Source organism: Aulonocara stuartgranti (assembly GCF_965226115.1).
Source record: "Aulonocara stuartgranti genome assembly, chromosome: 3".
NCBI lineage: Eukaryota > Metazoa > Chordata > Actinopteri > Cichliformes > Cichlidae > Aulonocara > Aulonocara stuartgranti.
This window is the reverse complement of record NC_138941.1, coordinates 14889864-14911517: the sequence shown is the minus strand read 5'-3', so window position 1 is coordinate 14911517 and position 21654 is coordinate 14889864. Positions and strand designations below refer to the sequence as shown.

Below are 21654 nucleotides of genomic sequence, written 5' to 3'. Positions count from 1 at the left end.
AGCAAAGATGAATGTGATGCTGAATCAGCAGAAGACTTGGACTCATTTGATTCCAGCTATGATATCATTGATTTCAATGAAGAGCTTTGTGATTGTAGCAAAGGGCTGGTAGCTCTGAGAGTCCCACTGATGAGGTGTTTGTGTGGAAATCTCTTAGTGGGACCAAAGAGAGAAAAAGCCCTGGTCCTGATGCTGTGGGAGGGAAATGATTGAAGTGTGCTGTGAGGAACTGACTGGGAGATTTTCACACATTTTCCAGTCCTCCTTGGAACAACAGGAAGTTCCCAGCATATGGAAACAAAGGTTACGTGTCCTATGGCACTCAGTGATGATGGTGCTGTGGCCCCACCACCTCCACCTCTTTGTAAAGGAACTAACTGTAATCTGAAGCTTCAAATGGGACTAAGACTTCCTCCACTAGGTGGCAGTGTCTGATGAGAAAGTGTTAGTGGAGCTGGCCTGGAGTCAGAAACAGGAAGATGCAGGATTTGGGCTGAAATGGGGAAAAGTGGTTCGCACTAGTGCCTTAAAGCAAGAAGGTTGTAGGTTGAAGCTTGTTGGCCTTTCTGTGGAGGTTGGATGTTCTCCCACAGTCCAATGAAATGCTGCTTAGGTTCATTGGTGCTTCTAAATTGGCTGTAGGTGTGGATGTGAGAGAGTGCTTCTCTGTCTCTCTCTGTTGGCCCTGTGATGGACTGCTCACCTGTGCAGGTGGACCACGCCTCTTGCCCTATGACAGCTAGGGCACAGGCTGCAGCCCTGTGAGCCTAAGCTGAATAAACAGTTAGCAAAAATGATCCATAGATGGCCTGAAATCCCCCAGTTAGCAGTTTGGTAGATAGCTATGACATGCTAATCCCATCCAGCAGCTGTATTCTACCTGTAAGCTGATCCCTGCTGAGCCAAAGCACTTTTTCATATACAAATTACAACCTTTAATAGAAACCTATTGGTCAGCATCTTATTAGCCTGCTGTTAGCTTCATTCCACAGAAAACTGAGAGAAACTAACAGAGTTGATAAAGAATAAAGAGAAATGTGCTGATTTAAAGCCTTTGAAGTGCTTCAGATGATCTCTGTCCACTTCTGTCCACTCATTCATTCATGTAAGCTTTCTAATGCAGCTTTGATCTTCACAGTCTGCTTCATGAAACTCATTCTAACCCTGAATGTCAGAGTGTTCCTCCTTCTCTTTCCCATCATTCATGCTGGCAGTGGAGGAGATTTGGATGTTGGACTGTGTTTTGGATGATGTGTGTATGTTTGTGTTGGACTGCTGTCTATAAAGCAAACGCACATTTTGCTTTGGATTTCAGTGTCAGACTTTAAGGTGGAATGAAGAGTTTGAGAGTTTCACAGTGAATTATCCAGTGGAGGATTTTTCTTCTTCTTTGAAAGTTTGAAATGTGAACATTGTTCTGCTGCAGTCAATGGACTAAACCAGAGAAGAAGAAAACAGACTTTACCATGAAGATCCTCAGTGTGGATCAGTATAATATCAGCCTGATGTCTGCAGTTTAGTGTCAGCACAACTTTCACATCATATTCATCTCAGCACAACTAAAACATGCTGACTGACCTCAGAGTTTCAAGTCCACATCCTGGACTCTCCAGGAAACCACACAGATGCTTCACTCCTGAATCCTGCAGCTTTTTCTTGTTAGTCAACCACCAGGAGTCAGTACTCAGGTCCAGCTCTCTCAGATGGGAGGGGTTGGACTTCAGTGCTGCTGCCAGATAATCACAGCTGATCTCTGACAAATCACAGTCCATCAATCTGTATAAAGAATGAAAGATGTAAGTTTATTAGACAAAGTGTGAGCTTGAAATCATTCAGTGTTTCATCATCTGTTCAGAGCTGAAGAAGGTTCAGAATGTAGAAGTTTAGAAAATGGAAACTCCAAACAGCTGAAGCCAACAGGAAGCAGCTTCAAACAAACACAACAAGAGAAAAAACTCTGAATGTTTCACATTAAAGTCGTACATTTATCATAAAAACAGGACAAAGACTTGAAAAAGTCGTGTTTTTCCTTCCAGGAACCACAAGGCTTCACTTTTAAAGGTGAAGTGTGAAAGAAATGGACATATTTGAAGTCCAACACCTTTTTCCAGTCACATTATTAAAGCAGACAAACTACAAGCTCATTTTCATTGCAACAAGTCATCTTCTGACCTGGACTAACAACACTGGTCTCTATGTGCAGCTGGCTGTGAGACCAGTGCTCAGGGAGCGTCTACAAAGTGCAACACTGAAAGAACATCACACACTCATTTGCTTCCATCATCCAACCTGAAGAGGAAACAGAGACGCCTCCCCTTCAAAGTAAAAGCTGCTCCTTTTGGACACAGTATCAAAGAAAGTCTACAGTATAACATAGAAAAGACAGAACAAAGTTTTGGTTGTTTTGAAATTGTGCAGAAATGAAACTACACTAAGCTCAATTATGTGACAGACATTTCATCCCATGTTAGTTTGGCCTCATCCTGGGCCGGATTATCCAGCACACACTCTGACCACAGGCCCAGGGGCCACGCACAGCTGGGCTCCATCCAAGAGACAGGAAACAAACCAACACAATAATAAAAAGCACCATGTGATCTTCTTACATCTTCAAGACAAACATAGTAAAAACATGAGCATATTTGTTTCCTGATAAAATGATGTGACAGGTAGAACAGAGTAAAGTGGTGGTGTTACAGCCTTTCTCCCCTCTGCTGCCGAGGCTGTTAGTCTCTCCCAAACTCAGCTACAGGACTTCCAAATGAATGAAAGCAGCAGAAGTGGCTTTACAAATGAAAGAGGAAGAGGAGAAGAAGAGGAGAGGGAGGCCACCCTGACCATCACTCCAGCTGAAAACATCACACTTCCATTAAAGTTGGTGAGGAAATGTTGAGCAGGATGAGCTGCTGGCTAATCTGGAGGCTGTAGCAGCAGCTCACAGTCACTGTGGATTTCCACTCATGAAAAAGCTCTGGCTGCTTCATTTCTCATCTCATATCAGAGACTTTGATGCTTCACTGAAGCTGTACTGTGATGCTTCCATATTCCAGTGAGGCCTCCATAATGATTTCAGCTGTTCTGTACACACACTGTGTGCCCTGTATGGCTCAAAGTCTCTGCAGCCTGTTATTATCTGCTATCATCAGATCTTCATCATCCTCATTCACATCCCTCACACACTCTACAGCCTCATCAGCACTGACTTCATCTTCACTGACTGATGGAGCACAACATGAACCTGTGGAGGCTGAAACACTGTCCTGTCAAACATCTCCCCGTCACCACTCCACTTCTGTCAGCCTTTAAATGAACCCTGCTCAAGTCTGTCACTTCTGTTTGGAGCCAAAAGGAAAAACTGTTGTTCAGTCGTTTGGAAAGACAACATTTCTGAAAGCACTCAAACTTCTTCACATTTGTCTTCAGACACATCCTGAACATTTAGGAACTAAAGAAAGTTTCAAACATCAATCAAAGACCTGAAATATATAAAAACAACAACAGCTGCAGTCAGTGAACTCACCTCAGAGTCTCCAGTCCACAGTTTGGACTCTCCAGTCCAGCACACAGAAGCTTCACACCTGAATCCTGCAGCTTGTAGTTGTAACTCATGTCCAGCTCTGTCAGATGGGAGGGGTTGGACTTCAGAGCTGAGGCCACAACTTCACAGTGAGACTCTGAGAGTCGACACTCAGTCAGTCTGTGATGATAGAAAATATAAAATGTGTTATTATAAAAGCAGAAAATCTGCATTATAAACACAGACTGAATGTATATGAAGACAAAACAGAGTGAGGTCATAATCTGATGAATCTGCTCTTCACATCTGTGCTTCAGCTCCTCTTACTGTGTTTGACATGACACAACGATTGAGTCTCTCTCAGACCTGCAGACTTTTAATGAGAATCTTTGTTTGGCTTTAATCTGCAGATGAAGGAGGAAGATGGTGTCACATTTAGGCTTCCATAATGTCCACAGTCTGTCACTGAGATCTGATCCAGAGTCAGAGTGAAGACACACATTTGGACTGTTTCCTGTTTTGACTCCAGAACATTTTGAATGAGTTCAGCTCAGTGAAGAGTTCCAGCTGGAAAGATGATCTCTGTTTGCTACCTGCTGTCAGGTACGACTGTTCACGTCCACACGCAGGAAAAACCTGCTGACTGTTACCAAACGGAGCAGAAATCTCATCACTGGACAATAATGATGAATGAACTCAGAGCTGCTGATATCAGATCTGATTTCAGGGGAACTAAACACAGAAATGATTGGCTCATTTGAGCTTTCTGAGCCATTATCTGCTGGTGTGTCGCTAGTTGGCAGAAAATGATTTGTATTCCTGTTCAGGGCTTCAGTGTTTATGAGTCCAGATCCAGGTGACAGCAAGTCAAAATGATGTTACCTGTCTGTGTCCAGCAGCAGCCTGTATTCACTTTGAATATTGTTATAACCTGACATGGATCAGTTTGTCTTTGATTGGTTTGTAAATGTCACTGTTTCCATTGGACCTGAGTGACGTACAAAGACAGAGAGGGAGAGAAAGGAGAGAGAGGATGGAGACAGCAAAGAGAGAGCAAACACAAACAGGTGAGAGTGGACAGGTGACCAAGGTCAGCAACCAATCAGAGAGCTTCTGTTTGAGCCACAGTCACTGATGATGACTGCACATAACCAAGCAGTGTGTTACTCTGATATCAAATATGGATCCTGCTCTTATAATAATGATCATCAGATGATATTATTGTGTTATTTTGTAGCTGAATACGATGTTTGTGTGATTATCAGTGAAAGAAGCAGTGAGGAGGATGGAGAGAGAGAGAGGACAGAGGGTGAAGTTAGAAACACTAAAAGGATTTTTCATGGATTTCATGGATGATTTGAGTGATTTCCAGCAGGACACTTAAACATGTCAGTGGACTGATATGAAACGTGTCATTGAACAGGATTAATATCAGTGGAAACATGGTGGAAACAGCTGTGACTGCATGGATGTGACACACTTCAAATCTGTTCTCCACTCTTGGATTTGGGATCCATGGAGCTGCTGCTGAGTCTGTACAATAAAGGAATGGTGTGGAAGGTTGCAGCGTACGGACACAAACACTTTGTGGTTACAATCTGATTTTATTTTCAACATTAAACTACTAACCTACACTGATCAATGATGCTAATGATCACATCTGGACTCACCCAGCCTTTCTGCAGGTCCTCACAGCTGTAATCAGTCTCTGTCGTCCCCGCTCTGATGTGTTGTACTTGTGCAGGTCCAACTCATCCAGAACCTCCTCTGACATCTGCAGCATGAAGGCCAGAGCTGAGCACTGGATCTCAGAGAGTTCCTTCTCTGATCTGTTCTCTGACTTCAGGAACTCTTGGATCTCCTGATGTACTGAGAGGTCGTTCATCTCCATCAGACAGTGGAAGATGTTGATGCTTCTGTCAGGAGAGATTTCATCACTGTTCATCTCCTTCAGGTTGTTGATGACTCTCTGGATGGTTCCTGGACTGATCTCTGTCTGACCCAGCAGACCTACTAAGAGTCTCTGGTTGGACTCCAGACAGAGGCCATGAAGGAAGCGAACAAACAGGTCCAGGTGGCCATTTTTACTCTGGAGGGATTTCTCCATGGCTCTCCTCGGGAAATCATCCAGAGATGATTCATCCAGAGATGGTTTAATGTGGGGAAACCGAAGCAAATTAGTATAATCATGATAGTCAAAATCAAAGTCAGAATCATAACAAAAATCTCCCAGGAAGTCTTCCACTACCTCTATCTTCCTGTTGGTGTGACAGTGGAACATGTAGACGGCAGCCAGAAACTCCTGAATGCTCAGATGAACAAAGCTGTAGACTGGTTTCTGGAAGATCACACACTCTCTTTTGAAGATCTCTGTACAAACTCCTGAGTACACCGAGGCCTCTGTCACATCCAGACCACACTGCTCCAGGTCTTCTTGGTAGAACATGATGTTTCCTTTCTCCAGATGTTCAAACGCCAGCCTCCCCAGCTTCAGAAGAACTTTCCTATCAGCCTCCGTCAGCTCCTGTGGACTCGTCTCATGTCCCTCATGGTACTTGTTCTTCTTCCTCTTTGTCTGAACCAGCAGGAAGTGTGAGTACATGTCAGTCAGGGTCTTGGGCAGCTCTCCTCTCTGCTCTGTGGTCAACATGTGCTCCAGAACTGTAGCAGTGATCCAGCAGAAGACTGGGATACTACACATGATGTGGAGGCTCCTGGATGTCTTCATGTGGGAGATGATTCTGCTGGACAGCTCTTCATCACTGAATCTCCTCCTGAAGTACTCCTCCTTCTGGGCGTCAGTGAAGCCTCGTACTTCTGTTAGCCTGTCAACACATGTAGGAGGGATCTGATTGGCTGCTGCGGGTCGGGAAGTTATCCAGACGAGAGCCGAGGGAAGCAGATTCCCCTGGATGAGGTTTGTCAGCAGCTGGCTGACTGATGACTTCTGTGTGACATCAGACAGCAGCTTCCTGTTGGTGAAATCCAATGAAAGTCTGCTTTCATCCAGGCCGTCAAAGATGAACAAAAGCTGAGAGACAGCCAGCTTCTCTGCTGTGACCTTCTGTAATGTTGGATGGAAAACATGGAGCAGCTCCAGAAGACTGTACTGCTCATCTCTGATCAGGTTCAGCTCCCTGAATGAAAGCAGAACCACCACACTGACATGTTGGTTCTCCAAGCCCTCTGCCCAGTCCAGAGTGAACTTCTGCACTGAGAAGGTTTTTCCAACACCAGCCACGCCGTTGGTCAGAACCACTCTGATGGGTCTCTGTTGGTCAGGTAAGGCTTTAAAGATGTCCTGGCACCTGATTGGAGCGTCATGGAGGGCGTCCATCTTGGAAGCTGTCTCCAGCTGCCTCACCTCATGTTGGGTATGAACCTCTTCACTCTGTCCCTCTGTGATGTAGAGCTCAGTGTAGATGGTGTTGAGGAGGGTTCTACTTCCTGTTTCATCACTTCCTTCAGTCACACGTTCACATCTCCTCCTCAGACTGATCTTATGTTCATCTAAAACCTCCTGCAGACCAACATCTGCTGAAAGAAAGAAAAACAATGAGACTAAAGAGAAAGAAAACTCTTCAATGTCTGAACAACACAAGAAGTCCAGTTTTCAGAAATGAGTCCATCAGCAGACAGATGTTCAGTCTTACTTTGTACACAGCTGCTCTGACTGGCTGTCTGCAGTCCAGCTCTGCTTCTGGATCTTTCTCCACACTGGGGACAGGAGGAATCTCCTGGTGAAGCAGACTGGTCGCAGTATGAGGAGATGCACTATCTGCAGAACCAGTGTCCACAGCTGGTAGAGACTGGATCCTTCAGGACGTCCTGACACAAAGCACAGCAGGACGGCTGCTCCTCCTCACAAACACCACTCCTCTTCCTCTCTCTGTGAACACATTTCTTCATCACTAAAAACATTTACTGTCAGTGAAAAACATCCAGATGTGACCAAACTGCAGTTCCTCACAGTTCCTTTGATTTCATCAACACTAATGAGCTGCTCTTCCTGTCTGCCTGTCTCATTAAACACTGAGCGATGAATACAAACTCAACACTTCCTGCAGACTTCCTGACTTCACAATAAAAGCTTTCCATCAGAGAGACACAGTTATGACTTTCACTGTTTTACAGCTGCTGTGTGCAGATTATCTGGGTCAGTTCACTCTGAAGCAGCTTAGAAGTGTCCGTGTAGAGCCGTGGTCTGACACACAGAGACTTCTGATTTTCTCTATTTAAACAAACATGATGAAGATGAGCAGGTTTCTCTTCTAGTATAAACTCTGTGTCTCTCTGGCTGGCTCATGATGGCTCATGATGATCAAAGTGCGTCCCTTATTAGCTCAATACGGGACGTGTGCTTTTGTTTCTAAATACGGGACGATTCAGTTTTTTAAGGGACGGTTGGCAACCCTAACAGTCATAGCCTGCTGCTAGCATGAATGCTAAACGTACTGCTGTGGATGATCAGCAGAAAAACATGTGGTCAGTTTGACTGTTTGCTGTATTTAAAGTGTTTTTCTCAGTTTGTCTGTATTCAAAGTGCATTCGGGGCTTTAGCTGACAGCTCTTTGTGCTAACAAACTAAACTCTCTTAGTTTAAGCCAGCAGACTTTACCAAACACAAAGCCTGCTGCTGCCTCCATGGGTTAGCTTGTGTGACTGGTGCTTACACCAATGAAATCTAAATCACACTAATGTGTCCTCCAAGGTGTTTGGTGGGAGCACTGAGTGAAACATAAGAGCTCTGGTTAAGCCTCATCAGCTGGATAGGCTGTCCACCCTAGTCCAGGCTTTAACTCAAATCTCTGATTGGCTTTCTAACAATTAAGCCAAATATTCGAAATCTTGGAATAATATTTGACTCTTCTTTGGGCCTTGACTCACATGTAAAGTCTCTGTCTCGTTCCTGTTTCTTTCATTTAAGGAATATTTCTAAACTGCGACATATGGTCTCCTTAGCTGAACTGGAAAAAATTGTCCATGCATTTGTGTCATTGCGTTTAGATTATTGTAATTCCCTGTTTACCAGCTTGGATAAATCATCTCTTTCTCGCGTCCAAGCTGTACAAAACGCAGCACCCACTCTACTAACTCGCTCTACCCAGCGAGCTCACATCACTCCTATTTTATGTTCTTTACATTGGCTCCCAATAGATTTTAGAATTCGTTTTAAATGATTGTTTTAACGTACAGAGCACTAAATGGCCCCAGATTATTTATCCAAGCTTCTCACTAAATACACTGCTGCTCGCTGTCTCTGCTCACAGACTCAGAGTTTGTTGGTTGCTCCCAGAACACGTCTGAAGACGAAAGGGGGCGGAGCCTTTCAGTCTGTGGCACCAAGGCTGTGGAACAGTCTACCTCTACAACTACGTTTGGTTGACTCTGTGGAATCCTTTAAAAAACAGTTAAAAACTTTACTGTTTAAACAAGCTTTCTGTTGACCAATGCTGTTTACATTTTTATATTTTTAATTTACATTTAAACTCTATATTGTGTATATTGTGCATTTTGCTATTTATCATACTGTTTATTTTAATCTCTGTGTGCAGCACTTTGTGACTACCTGTCTATGAAAAGCGCTTAATAAATAAACTTTACTTACTTACTTACTAAAATAACAAACAGGCACGATCCACTTTTTCTTATCACTCAAATATCCTGATACTTTCAGAAAGTTGGAGAGCTCTCCTGGCTTGCTTAGTCTTTGCTCTGTACTGCAGAATCTACAACTGATTTGACATTGTGGCACAAACACAGTAAACAAACACTACGAGCACCTTGTTTCATGTGCAGTGGCTTTCTTCTCATTCTGTTACTGAACACTGTATGAAAAGCCTCTCACTGCCAGCATCCTTCCAGCCCCACGACAACAAGACCAACTCACATCTTCACAACACCAAGAATTTTTCCCCTTTTCTTTGGAGAAACTGAGAAGCCAATAGGATTGTAGCTCAAACTTGCCCACAGTCCTGCTTCATCACTGCTCACTCCTACCTGTGTTGGTGCTCAGTGGACAGTCATAGCCTGCTGCTAGCATGAATGCTAAACGTACTGCTGTGGATGATCAGCAGAACAAGATGTTGTCAGTTTGACTGTTTGCTGTGTTTAAAGTGTTTTTCTCAGTTCATCTGTATTCAAAGTGCATTCGGGGCTTTAGCTGACAGCTCTTTGTGCTAACAAACTCAACTCTCTTAGTTTAAGCCAGCAGACTTTACCAAACACAAAGCCTGCTGCTGCCTCCATGGGTTAGCTTGTGTGACTGGTGTTTACAGCAATGAAATCTAAATCACACTAATGTGTCCTCCAAGGTGTTTGGTGGGAGCACCGAGTGAAACATCTGGTAAAATAACAAACAGGGCTGTGAGAGCAACTGAAGTGATAAAAATACTGTTTAAAGATAAAAAACACTTTGATGTTCTCTCGTCACCTAACAAAGTCCAAACCCTGTGAACTATTTTAGCTTTAATAACTGTGGATTCAGGTATCCTGAACCCATCTTTGGACATTTGTAATTAAATATTTTAAAACTCCATCAGAGACTCCTGATGTGGCTGTTTGGAGAAGGAAAAGAGGGACAAAGTGGAGCGTCGAGCTGAGGCTTCATTCACTGCAAACCTACAGTTATGTTTCCTTATTTCTGCTGTTTGCATGTTCACAGCTGAAATAAAGCTGCCTCTTTGACTTCATCCTGTTGTGTTTGGGTCCAATCCTGCCTGCCACACAGCGCTACAGGACAAAGTCTAATATTTTTTTTACCTTTTTAATGAATCTTTGGTCATATTTATCCAGGAAAACACAAACATGTAAAGGAGTCATCACAGGTCTCTGACCTCGTTGGTCCAGGTTCAGCACTGAAGTCTGGAGGATAACCTTTGGACTTGTCACTCCTCACAGACGGACAGCTGGATCCTGCAGACTGTGACCTCTGACCTCTGCAGACACAAACATGTTTTATTCAATGATCAATTCTCTGATGAAGTGATTGAAGCAGCTGTGATCACACAGACTGCAGATAATGCAGCTGTTTCCTGTCAGTAACAGTCCTCTTAGATTAGAGTTCAGCTTTTTACAGGAAAACAAATGTCCCTGAATGCAACAGTGAGACACAGTCTGCCTGTGTGGCTGTGATAGCTGCCGTTAGGAGCGCTCATGTGTTTGCAGTTAGACGAGGAGATGTTACCATCATGGACACGTTAACAAATCCTGCAGCATCACGTGGCACAAACACTTTGTGTTCCTGTCATCTGCAAGCAACAGGAAGTTCATTAATAAAGGCAGGATGGAGACGTGACTGTGATGGTTCTCCTTCATCCAGCTGTTACACACATCTGGGCTCACACGACGAGCCTTTGTCTAATACAGCAGCTGCTCTCTGAACACTTTTCTGAAGAGGAGCTGCACAAACTTTTGTTTGCTTTCTAGAGCAGCGTATCAAAGTCAAACTACCCACTGCTAGCAGCTGTTTCTATCATAGTTTAGGATCCAGATGTGTGAGGTCTAAATTTACACCTCTGATTAAAATACATAGTTAAAAACAGCCAATTGAGTCCAAATGTGTCTTAAACCAGATAAACTGACAGTTACAGCTGAGCCTGTGTGTCCTTGGAGACACTGCTCTGCTACAGAGATGCATTTTAGAAACCAGGAAACATCAAAATCATTTAAATCAGAGAGTTCATGTTACTAACAGCTCACCTCGCTGCAGCAGAGACTTTAAAATCAATGATAAAATCTTACGCCTAAATTAACTTTACTGTTAACGAGTTTTCATGTTTCTGTAATCCACCAGTGTGCTCATGCTTTTTTAAGTGAAAACATATTTTTAATGATCAAATCTAATTATGTTTGTTATTTGTGGATTTTAAATGTCCTTGACAGAGACAGATGATGATCATTATCCTGCACTGTGGTCTCAGGTTTGGTCGAGCTAGCACAAAGAATGGCTATGTTGAACTTCCTCCTGGGATCTACACTAAGAAGTGAGTCCAACATTAGCAGGGTCTCTTTCCTTTATCTGGATTCACTTTAGCATTCACAGTCACGTGAAGCTTGTTATTAACTCGATAAGTCAACCCAGGGTTTCAGCTGAGCGCTCACGTGAAACACATGGTGTTGGCAGCATCTGATCAATCATATTCATGGAGACGTGTATCAGCAACAGAGCAGCTGAGTTTGCAGAAGGAAGTCAAACTAAACCACAGGAACAATATGAGGAGATTACACACATAATAAAATACTAGCAGTAACACAGCTGCTGCAGACAAATCAGTCGTGTGATCGTGTGTGAGAGGAGAAGGACTGTAAAGGAGTTTGGTGTTAAAAGCTCTGTATGAATGTGGGAGACTTTGAAGGGCTTTAAAAAGGCCAATATAAAATAAAAGGCAGCAAAATTGCTGAGTGTGAAAGTCACCAGACTTATCAGACCTCTGTGATTAAGACCTGTAAGAACACCTATTTGTACTTGTTGGCATTATATCAAACACACACGTATATTAAGCCTTTGTTTAAACTCTGGTTGAATTTGTTACTTTCAGACTGTGAAACATCACAGAGGCTGCAGCTGCAGATCTTTTATTCACCTGGAAATTTACTTTAAATGTTAGATGGAAAATGTATTGCTCAGTTTAACCAAAGTAAGAACAATAATCCATAAACCTTCATAAAGACAAACATCTCCCAGAACATTGAGCTGCTGAAGTGTCACTGAAGGGAAAAACTATTTGTCCTCCTCCATCCAGCAACACCTGAAACACCTGAGTGGAAGCTCCTCCCTACACTGTGTTTGAAGCAAAGCACAAAGGAGACACCTGCTGGAGCAGCTGGAGTCCTACAGACACTCAGCCTCTTCACTACACAAACACCTCCTACAACATCCACTCTTTCCACTCTGACTGCTGTGTTTGTGGAAACACTCCAACACACACCGCTTCACATACCAACATAGAAATGTGTGTGAAAAAGAGCTGAGCTGATATTAAACATGAGGATTTATTCAAAAATACAGAGTCAGGAACAACATCTAGACACACATTACCTCTCAGCAGCAGAAGAACAGCCTTTAAAGTGTTCACCAACATCCTTCGACACGTTGCTCTTTAAGGAAACACAGCTGGGTTCAGGTCCAGGAGATTCTGGCCTCTTATTGATCCTAAAAGAAAAACAATAAATGTCACAGCTTCATGAGACAGGAAGGAAAAACTGGAAATATTCAATTAAAGACATGATGAACAATCTCATAAAAATAATGTACTTACTCTTTGTCACATAACAGTCTTTTCTTAAAATCTATACCGATACCCTTCGACACGTTGCTCTTTAAGGAAACACAGCTGGGTTCAGGTCCAGGCTCTGGATTAGTTTCAGGGTTATGTCCAGCTGAGCCTGGTACGCCCCACAGCTCTGGGCTTTAAAACAACACACACAGAGGTATGAGTGTGAATAATGATGGAGCAGTGATGTGAGTGCTGAGCTGTGACATGGAGAAGAGTCATGGACAGTTAGAGATGGTCATCTCACCTCTGAGCTTTGGTCTGGCTCTCATGTTCCCCACACAGAGTGCTTTTAGAGGGAGGGACTCCCTCCTCTCTGTCCTCACACTGATCCATGCTGCTGAAAACATCCAGATGAACAGAATCAACTTTTTGGGGATTTACTGGATGATTGAGCATCAAGACACTTTTTAATATTTTACTAATTTCTGAAGCTTTTTACCAACTTTGTTCAAATTGGTCTGCTGTCATTTTATTGTTGACAAAAAGAGATTTTGAGTTTGAGTGTTGACGTTTCCATGTGGGACTGTTGCTGCAACACCAGGATGTTACTACAGAATACACTTTATATTGTGAGCACTTGGATGTTAGTCCAGTGGTCCTAAACTGACACACCTGCACCTGGATTCATTCTGACCAGATTTTAACCCAACAGTGTTTCATACTTAATACATCAGACACAAACTCTGCAGCTGTCATCGTGTGCAGTGTGTGTGCAGTGTGTGTGCAGTGTGTGTGCAGTGTGTGTGCAGCGGGTCACTGTGTCCTATGAGTGTTATACTACAATAAACAGAGCCTGACCGCGGGCATAAAGAGGGCAAAAACCCACTTATGCTCTAAAGATGAAGTTCTGTTTCGCTTCAAATGAGCCTCAGAGCAGGTGGAGGGTCATTAAACGCATCACAGATTACCTCAAGAACAACAGGCTGAAGAACATAAAAACAAACGCAGAGTTTCTGTCTGACGGTTTGAACATGAAACAGGAATTATTGAGCAAAAACGGCCAGTTTATTAATTTATGATCAATCATCAACGCATTCACCTACAATACACGAATGAACATCACCAGTTAAACTGAAAATAACCTGCATACAAATACGACAGCAGACTATAGCGAACGAGCAGAGAAATGCATTTTATAGATGAAGTGTTGGCAGCGACTCTTAGGACAGCCCTGTCTCACTGTCAGCAGTTAAACAACATCCACACACTGGAAGCCCGTTTGCGTCACTAAAAAAAAGAAGGATCCAGAACTCGAAATTTCGACTTATTTTATCGTAATTTCGACTTATTAACTTGGAATTTTGAAAAAACTAACTCAATATTAAGAGTTAGTGCTGTCAATCAGTCATTTACGTGAATGACGTAATTTCTTTGTTACCCGGAAGCTGAAGCCCTCAGCTACAAATGCTACAGCTAAGACACCAGAATTACAGCCAGTCATAAATGCACAAGTCGCTGATTATTGTCTGTGTGGCTTCACAAATGATGAAATCCTTCTGTTATTAGCTGAATCACATGGCGTTAATATCAGCTAACGTACTCTCGAAAGCGCCGATTTGTTGCGATGCGGGTTTGAGTGCGCATTGTAGCTGGATTACTGATTGGCAGAACTAACTCGACATTTCGAGCTACTTTTCTCAAAGTTTTCGAGTTATAAGTCGAAATTTCGAGAAGGGATCCTTTTTTGTGGCGGAAACGGGCTTCCACAACAGACTGATGGAGGCGGGAGAAGCTGCCTCCATGAGTCTGTGGATCCACAGTAACATCGACTCTGAGTTCAGCTGCTGATCATCAACTGTTTCTGTCTCGTTCCCAGACTCTGATCTCACATAAAACGAAGCAGATTTATGCTGAAACTAAGCTGCACACAGCTGATGTCAGCCAGGAAAACAGTACAGACTGCTAACGTTAGTGATGGGACGTTCTGTATCGAGGCTTCGGAGCATGTGTCGAGTAATTGAGGGGGCGTTTCCGCGAAGCGCGTATCGAGGCTTGCTTCATTTATGGGAGGAGCTGAAAATGATGACGTCCGAAGCCTCGCTGCCCGGCTGTACCACGTGACTGGTTCATGAAGTGGTTCGAACTTTGCCGCGAGATATGACAGCGATATAAACCCCTCAGACTTCATTCAAAAATGTGGGTGTTTGATGGAGAGTTGCGGTTAGTGAGAGTTTGGAGACCGTATGGAGGTTTATGAGAGTGAGGAAAGTCAGGAGAGAATGGAGCCAGCTAAGAAGAGGAGGATGTCCTCCCCTGTGTGGGAACATTTTGATCTTATTCCTCCCAACAAGGTATGTAAATTTCTACAGAAGATGTATTTTCATGATACTGATGGTGCAATACAATTTATGTTGAGCTGTCTTGACTTTTGTACAAGGTGAAGTGTTTGCTATGTGCCAGGGAGCTGGGATATAACAGCAACACCTCATCCATGCTTAGGCACTACAGAGCTTTGCATGAGAATAAGGGGGACACCGATCGTGGAGCAAGACCAGGTGAGCCATCAAATGCAATGATAATATAGGATGCAGTAATGTTACTAAATGATATAACAATATTATACAACTGTTATAAGTTACGTGTGTGATATTTATATTTGTGCTTTATCTTTATTGTCTTTCCTCAGGAGAACAATCTCAAATAGATGAAGACCTGGTCAGCATGGTGATTGAGGACTCCCAGCCATTTAGCATTGTGGAGGACAAAGGATTCAAAAGATTTGTTAAATCATTAAATCCTAGCTATGTTCTCCCCACTAAAAAGGTCATAAAAGCAGTGAAAATTTAGTTTTTACAGAATAAAATGTGAACAGGCAGGACTGAGGCTCAAAGCCTCAGTGTGTAGCTGTCCATACCTCAACGTTACAAAAGCACAACCACTGTCCACACCCCAACCACACCTCACCTCACAGTAAATGATCATTTCCATTTCAAGCATTTCCAAATAATCATTTCCCATACTGCCACTATAAATATACACAGTATACTGCCATCACTACAATATACATGTTTTACACACTCCTTTTGTTGTTGACATTTACAGGCTGTGTGCAAAATGCCACACTCTTCAAATTCATGCCAGCTATTATTTTTACGTCCAGTAGGTGTCCTGCTAGAGCAAATGAAGCTTCATGAAGCTTCGCGTTGGGGTGAACCAATTGGATGAAAAGCTTCAGTGCTTCATGGGGCTTCATCTGCCCATCACTAGCTAACGTTACCTTAACTTCGAGACGATCAACTGCGCCACAACATTCACGAAAGCGACGGAAGGAAACGCCCAGAGAGGCGTTTGAGGGACGGTCAGAGTCAGGAACCTCAGAAACGCATCAGGCTGGAGTTTAATTCTGTTTTCATCTTTAGAAACATCTGGAAATAGTTATAAAAACGCTGCGTAATAAAGAAAAATAGTGTAGATTAGTTTGAGTTGAGTTTAGCTGAGCTGTGTCTTTAATCTGAAGTTCATTTTGTGGAGGAGCAGCAAGACTTTCAGTGTTACTCTCAGAGAAAGCCTCCCAAATGTCTGTTGTCTTAATAGTGGAATTATCTGGAAAATGAACCAGTTCTTATGAGCTGCTTTTCTGTATGAGCAGTCAAAGCATTTTATAGAGCGTGCTTCATTCACACAAGCACTTCTTTTTCTAACAATGACACTATGATGGATGCATCGGAGAGGAAGTCTGGGTTCGACATCTTGCCCAATGATACCGTGGCGTGCAGACTGGAGCAGCCAGGGATCAAACCTCCAACCTTCCAGTTAGTAATTCTACCTGCTGAGCTACAGTCTGTACTTCCTGAACATCACACCCTCCTTTTGTTTCTTTATTTCCAGTAGCAACCAGGACCATAATGAACCCTGACTCCAACAGACACTCAGGATCCACCTGCCCAGTAAGTCACCCGCTAACTGCAACTATCAGAGCCCTGACCTTCTGCAGAGACGAGTCACACTGAACACAGCAAGTGTCCCTGCTCTCAGATACAAAACCTGCCTTTAAAAGTTCAGAGTAATGAAATCAGCAGTTCTGATTCTAGAATTTGTAGTCTCACACACATGTGCAGAGCACTTTTGTTGTTTTGGTTCACATCGGTTGATATTCTGCTGCAAACAACTAATGAGGACATTTTCTAAAAGCTTTGAGTGTCCATCAGGATCCTGTAGAAACAGCTTCTGGCTGCAGCCACTGTGGAGCTCCACAGTAACCGGAAACACGTAACTTCAGTTAAATCGACTTTGACAGCGAAACTAAATTGCGTTTTTGTTACTATTGATGCTGCTGATAAATAAAAATGGTTTTAAGTTTTTTTTTAACACTCTGGGTTTGTTCATAAAAATTCCCCTAAATTGTTCGTGGCCAAAAGTGACACTTGCTGTTTCGCTGATTTATTATTATTTTTACAGTACATCGTGTTGTGCGTTCTGATTGCTGTAGACCATTGTCAATCAATCTAATCCAGTGTCTCCTGTACAGGAGCGGTCCCTAATAGGCCCACGGACCGGTCCGTGAGTCCTTTGGTACCGTTCCGCGAGAGTTGATCCTCCGGTGTGAAATGTATGGTTGTAGTTTCTGTGTCTTATTTTGAAAGAACTGTTTACGCGTTACCATAGCGACCAGAGAGCATTAAAAAGCAGAGAGGAGGATGTCACTGTCATTGTTGTTGGCGCACAGCTCAAGTCACGTTTATTATTATATTTACAAAATACCACAGTTTCTTTTTTTATTCATTTGTTGTATTTATCTGCGACACCTTAAAGGTCGTTCCCTGAAAATATTGTCTGACATTAAAGTGGTCTGTGGTGCAAAAAGGTTGGGGACTCCTGCTGTACAGTACAGAATGCGTTTAGCTTGTTGAATTTACACAAATCTTCGATCGCTAGCAGTGTAACTCTGAAGTGCTGCACTGTATGTTTGTACGTTTTCTCCCAAACAAACACAACAATGCCGACGAAACGTTTTGCACCCTCAAATGCACCTTTAGGTTTCATTCCATGATACTGGACTTATGTTTCTACGAAGGTTTGAACTCTAAGAGTGTTTAACATGATAGTGATTTATTGATTCTAACCCTAAATCTATCCAGTAATGTCTGCACATATTTTCAGTACTGATTTTAAAGTGTTTTAATCCTTCTGTCACTCAGGGAACCCAATAAGGATTCAAATACTTCAAAAGTCAACCAATGACATTGATGTGTAAGACTATTTAATAATTATTTATTGTTTATATTTCATTTATTCATTCATTCTTTGCACTGTGATTTAACCCATCTTTGTGTAAAGCAGGGGTGTCAAACTCCAGGCCTTGAGAGCCAGCGTCCTGAAGCTTTTAAATGTATCTCTGCTGCAACACACCTGAATAAAATTATTAGGTCATTAGCATGACTCTACCCTACTCAAGTAAATTTAAATAAATGTAAGTACATACCACCAGGTAGCTCCACTCGTACCCAGTGTAACGGGAAGTGAGAGGGTTAGGTTTTGGCGCTTTGAATGTTCAGTTGTGTGATGCAGCGATTAACGTTTGAGTAAAATATTGGGCTCCCTCGTGTCTTCCCTACATTCCTCCACAATGTACGTTTTTGCAAAAATGTACTTCTAGAAGTACTTTTATTGCACGATGTTCATTCACTCATGAGCTGCTGCAACATGAATCAAATGGCTGAACTGCCACCTTGGCGTGCAGTCAAGTTCTACAGTCTGCTAATGATCTAATAATAAGTATTAATATTCCTCACTCACCTTACTAAATGTTTGTGAACACAGCCAGAAACATTTGCATCACAAACACAGACTAGTGTTTATTAGTAGAAGCTTTTGGGTGGTTGCTCTCAAACCTGTGTACAAGTTTAAGCATTAATGGTCCCTTCACTGATTTCCAGGTATCCAATGTCAGGGCTAACAGATGGATTCAGACGCAGGCAGCGTTCTGGCAAGCAAAGGGTTGACAATTTATGAACACAGAAGGGAAACCACAGTGATGTGTATATACAGTGAATGGGGCAGGGCTTCAGGGCTCCAGGGGAAGGAATCCACACTCGCTCTCCACTCGGCCCAAACTCCGCCACTCCTCTTCTTATGCACACTCGCTTCTCCACAGCCACTCTCGCTCCAATTTCCACTTATGTTGACACACACAGGGATCACAGGTCAGGGTCCGCCACCAGTTCCGGGGAGATCTAAACACAAAGAGTCCAATTAGATCAATACGCCACACAACACTGAGAGAGTTTGTCTTAGGAGAGCTGAGAGCACGAACATGGGAGGTTCAACATTCCAGTGCCGAATACTCCGTGCCGCAGCGTTAAATAGGCAAGGGGGACGCCGCCTGATCAGCAACAGGTGTAGAAATCACCACAGATACGTGGGCCAAGGGTGAGAGCCCACAATGAGCTCCACCCAGGGAAGCAGGAGAGAAAACAAAACAAACCTGTGGCCAACATGAGTGAGCCGGAGAGGCACAGGGACCATGACAGCCAATACCAAGTGCACAAGTTCACCCCAGATGGTTCCTCTTCTCTGTAACTTGGAGGATGTGGAGTAGGCTGTATTTTAATAAAAGACATATCAATCAATCAATCAATCAATCAATCAATCAATCAATCAATCAATCAATAACCATGTCTAAAAACAACACAGGTTGACCAAAGTGCTGTACACAGTAAAAGAAAAAGTAAAAAGTAGAAACAAATACACACAATGAACAAAACAAAAAATAATCCGAAATGTCGTTTTTTTTTTTCTGAAGGGGTCAAACACTTTTATGCAAGAATGACAGCGAGGTGAAAAACCTTCACCCGCAAGAAAACTCGAGCTGTGACTCGTAGTACGAACACACACCTCACAGTAACACACTTTAATTGTTTAATGTGAACTTTTTGCCAAGCTAGCTAATCCTGACCAACACACCAGACACAGAAGATAAAGGAACGATGTTTTACTGTTAGAGACAGAAAGGTTAAAACATTTTGGCAGAGGGCTAAAAGGGGCTAAAATTACCCAAAAAGAAATTCCATTTGACCAAAAACACTTAATTTTTAAAAAATTAAGTATATAGTTATGAATAATGAACAAATAATTAACAAACTGGGGTTTATAAATCGTGTAACACATCCTTATGGTAAGAAATTTTACCTTAATGCGTTACATGTGTTAGAAGTCAATGTATCTTTAACAATATACTCCTTATTTTATATCTCCTGATCCTTCACAGAGCTGCATGAACCTGTTGTTGATGTCAGAGAGTCAAACTCTGCTGAAGAGTGGGTTGTTTCCTGTTCAGCCACTGGTCGACCTGCTCCCACTGTAACACTCAGTGTCTCACAACAACACCTCAGCTTCTCACAGTACAACACTGTCAGTGTGTCCAACACCAACGCTACATTCACTGTCACCACTACAGCTGTGCTCTCAGGTTCACGTAAACACAGCACACAGGTGGGATGTGCAGCACGAGTGCTCTCTGCTCCTCACAGAGAGGTGATGGAGACGATTCCTGAGGTCCAGCAGACGTCAGATTATCAGTGATGGTGAGAAACTGAGATGCAATAACAATGCATTGTGGTACTATGCATTTTCTCTTTGATCAATAATTGATGTATTCATTTTGATCAGTGTCACATTTTTCCTGCTTTTTCAAGTTTCCTCCTGGATCATTGTATTAGCTGCAGCATTGGTGATGATGGTGTTTGTCAGTGTTGCTGCTCTGCAGTAGGCTACTCTTTAAAGAAAAAGACCAGATAACTTTCATTTTTGATTTCTTGTCATTTTTTTCTAAACCAAAATCTATCCAATAATATCTGCATAACATTTTCTACTTGTGATTTAGTTATTAATTCTTTGCTTCATGATTCAATCGGTCTTTGTCTAGTATTAAATTTTATGTTTCCCATTTAATCCCACTGGCTTTAAAGTGTTTCACCAGATTTTTACGAAGTATTTCCAGTCTTTTGTTGTCTCTGTCCCAAATGTTCTGAAATGTGTTGCATGTATTAAAAGAAGTTGGACCAAAAAATGTACTATGTACTTATAAACTTACATTTATGAAAGCTGAACAAACATTGATGTACTTGACTTTTGTAACAGTGAAAAGGCGATCTGTTTTTATTGATAAATATATATGTTTGCATTACTGTTATTTAGATTGCCATGTTAGAACGTAGCAAACAACATTGTTTGTTCCTCTATGGTTTCTTTATTTTTACAAATCTAAATGTTTTTGGTCAAAAGATTAATAATTTCATATTGAGGTCAGATGGTCAGCAGTTTTGATGTTTTTGCAGAGATTTTATTTTTTGCAAAATAGCACAAGTAAACATTAAAAGTAGTTCCTAAATGAAGGCATTTATTATTAAGGCGGCCATTATTATGGCCCTGTGTGGAAAAAGTGATTGCCCCCTAAACCTAATAACTGGTTGGGCCACCCTGAGTAGAAACATCTGCAATAAAGTGTTTGGGATAACTGGCAATGAGTCCTTTACGAGGTGGTGGAAGAATTTCTGCCCACTCATCTTTGCAAAATTGTTGTAATTCAGCCACACTGGAGGGTTTTTGAGTATGAACCACCTTTCCAAGGTCACAGCACCTCAATCAGATTCACGTATGAACTTTGGCTAAGCCATTCCAAAGTCTTTATTTTGTTTTACTTAAGCTGCTTAGAGGTGGACTTGTTGGTGTGCTTTGGATCAAGTGCACTTCAGCTTGTGGTCGTGAACAGATGGCCAGACATTCTCCTTCAGGATCCCAGAAACTGGATTCTGTTCATCTTGACGTTGCATCTCCAGACTGAGAGATCTCAATTACTTTGTTTTTTATTTAAATTAAATTAAATTTTAATTAAATTAAAATTGCAATAACTTTATGTTA

The 21654-nt window shown here is 42.3% G+C and overlaps 4 protein-coding genes and 2 long non-coding RNA genes across 7 annotated transcripts in view; 2 read left to right on the top strand and 4 right to left on the bottom strand.

The window, feature by feature from the left end:
* Window positions 1-21654, bottom strand: part of LOC309702569 (uncharacterized protein) — a 1256944-nt gene that overhangs the window by 643186 nt on the left and 592104 nt on the right. The window contains 1 exon segment of the mRNA XM_082527162.1: window positions 1579-1776. Coding sequence (XP_082383288.1) covers window positions 1579-1776 — 198 coding nt within the window.
* Window positions 1-21654, bottom strand: part of LOC309702578 (protein NLRC3-like) — a 174090-nt gene that overhangs the window by 2222 nt on the left and 150214 nt on the right. The window lies entirely within an intron of this gene.
* On the bottom strand, window positions 7253-16212 carry LOC309702607 (uncharacterized protein). Of its 2 annotated transcripts, XM_082527234.1 has the most exons (6): window positions 16013-16212; window positions 13040-13132; window positions 12778-12927; window positions 12558-12671; window positions 10354-10455; window positions 7254-7406 (listed from the first exon to the last, which is right to left on the bottom strand). In XM_082527234.1, exons 2-6 carry the CDS (start codon window positions 13126-13128, stop codon window positions 7292-7294), a joined length of 570 nt encoding a protein of 189 aa, XP_082383360.1. In that variant the 5' UTR covers window positions 13129-13132; window positions 16013-16212; the 3' UTR covers window positions 7254-7291. The 2 variants fall into 2 exon arrangements, with proteins under 2 accessions (XP_082383361.1, XP_082383360.1); XM_082527235.1 differs by lacking the exon at window positions 10354-10455 and having other exon boundaries at window positions 7253-7406.
* On the top strand, window positions 14771-15993 carry LOC309702623 (uncharacterized protein). The gene is made up of 3 exons (XM_082527258.1): window positions 14771-15086; window positions 15173-15290; window positions 15422-15993. The coding sequence occupies exons 1-3, from the start codon at window positions 14979-14981 to the stop codon at window positions 15580-15582; spliced, it is 387 nt and encodes a 128-aa protein (XP_082383384.1). The 5' UTR covers window positions 14771-14978; the 3' UTR covers window positions 15583-15993.
* On the top strand, window positions 16499-20847 carry LOC309702659. Its single transcript, XR_014275688.1, has 3 exons — window positions 16499-16547; window positions 16624-16682; window positions 20003-20847. It is a non-coding gene; the product is annotated as an uncharacterized lncRNA (long non-coding RNA).
* Window positions 18637-21654, bottom strand: part of LOC309702654 — a 29983-nt gene continuing 26965 nt past the window's right edge. The window contains exons 3-4 of the long non-coding RNA XR_014275682.1: window positions 19220-19334; window positions 18637-18968 (exon numbers count right to left, since the gene is read on the bottom strand). This is a non-coding gene — a long non-coding RNA (uncharacterized lncRNA). The remainder of the gene's footprint in view (window positions 18969-19219; window positions 19335-21654) is intronic.

What these genes read in the sequence shown, in the direction of transcription:
- LOC309702607 (XM_082527234.1), bottom strand. Translation starts at nt 13,128, where the DNA reads ATGGATCAGTGTGAGGACAGAGAGGAGGGAGTCCCTCCCTCTAAAAGC. An exon ending in AGACTGTTATGTGACAAAGA is followed by an intron (nt 12,672 to 12,777) that starts GTAAGTACATTA and finishes TTTTTCTTTTAG; the next exon opens with GATCAATAAGAGGCCAGAAT. An exon ending in TGTTCTTCTGCTGCTGAGAG is followed by an intron (nt 10,456 to 12,557) that starts GTAATGTGTGTC and finishes TTGTGTCTGCAG; the next exon opens with AGGTCAGAGGTCACAGTCTG.
- LOC309702623 (XM_082527258.1), top strand. Translation starts at nt 14,979, where the DNA reads ATGGAGGTTTATGAGAGTGAGGAAAGTCAGGAGAGAATGGAGCCAGCT. An exon ending in ATCTTATTCCTCCCAACAAG is followed by an intron (nt 15,087 to 15,172) that starts GTATGTAAATTT and finishes CTTTTGTACAAG; the next exon opens with GTGAAGTGTTTGCTATGTGC. An exon ending in CGATCGTGGAGCAAGACCAG is followed by an intron (nt 15,291 to 15,421) that starts GTGAGCCATCAA and finishes GTCTTTCCTCAG; the next exon opens with GAGAACAATCTCAAATAGAT.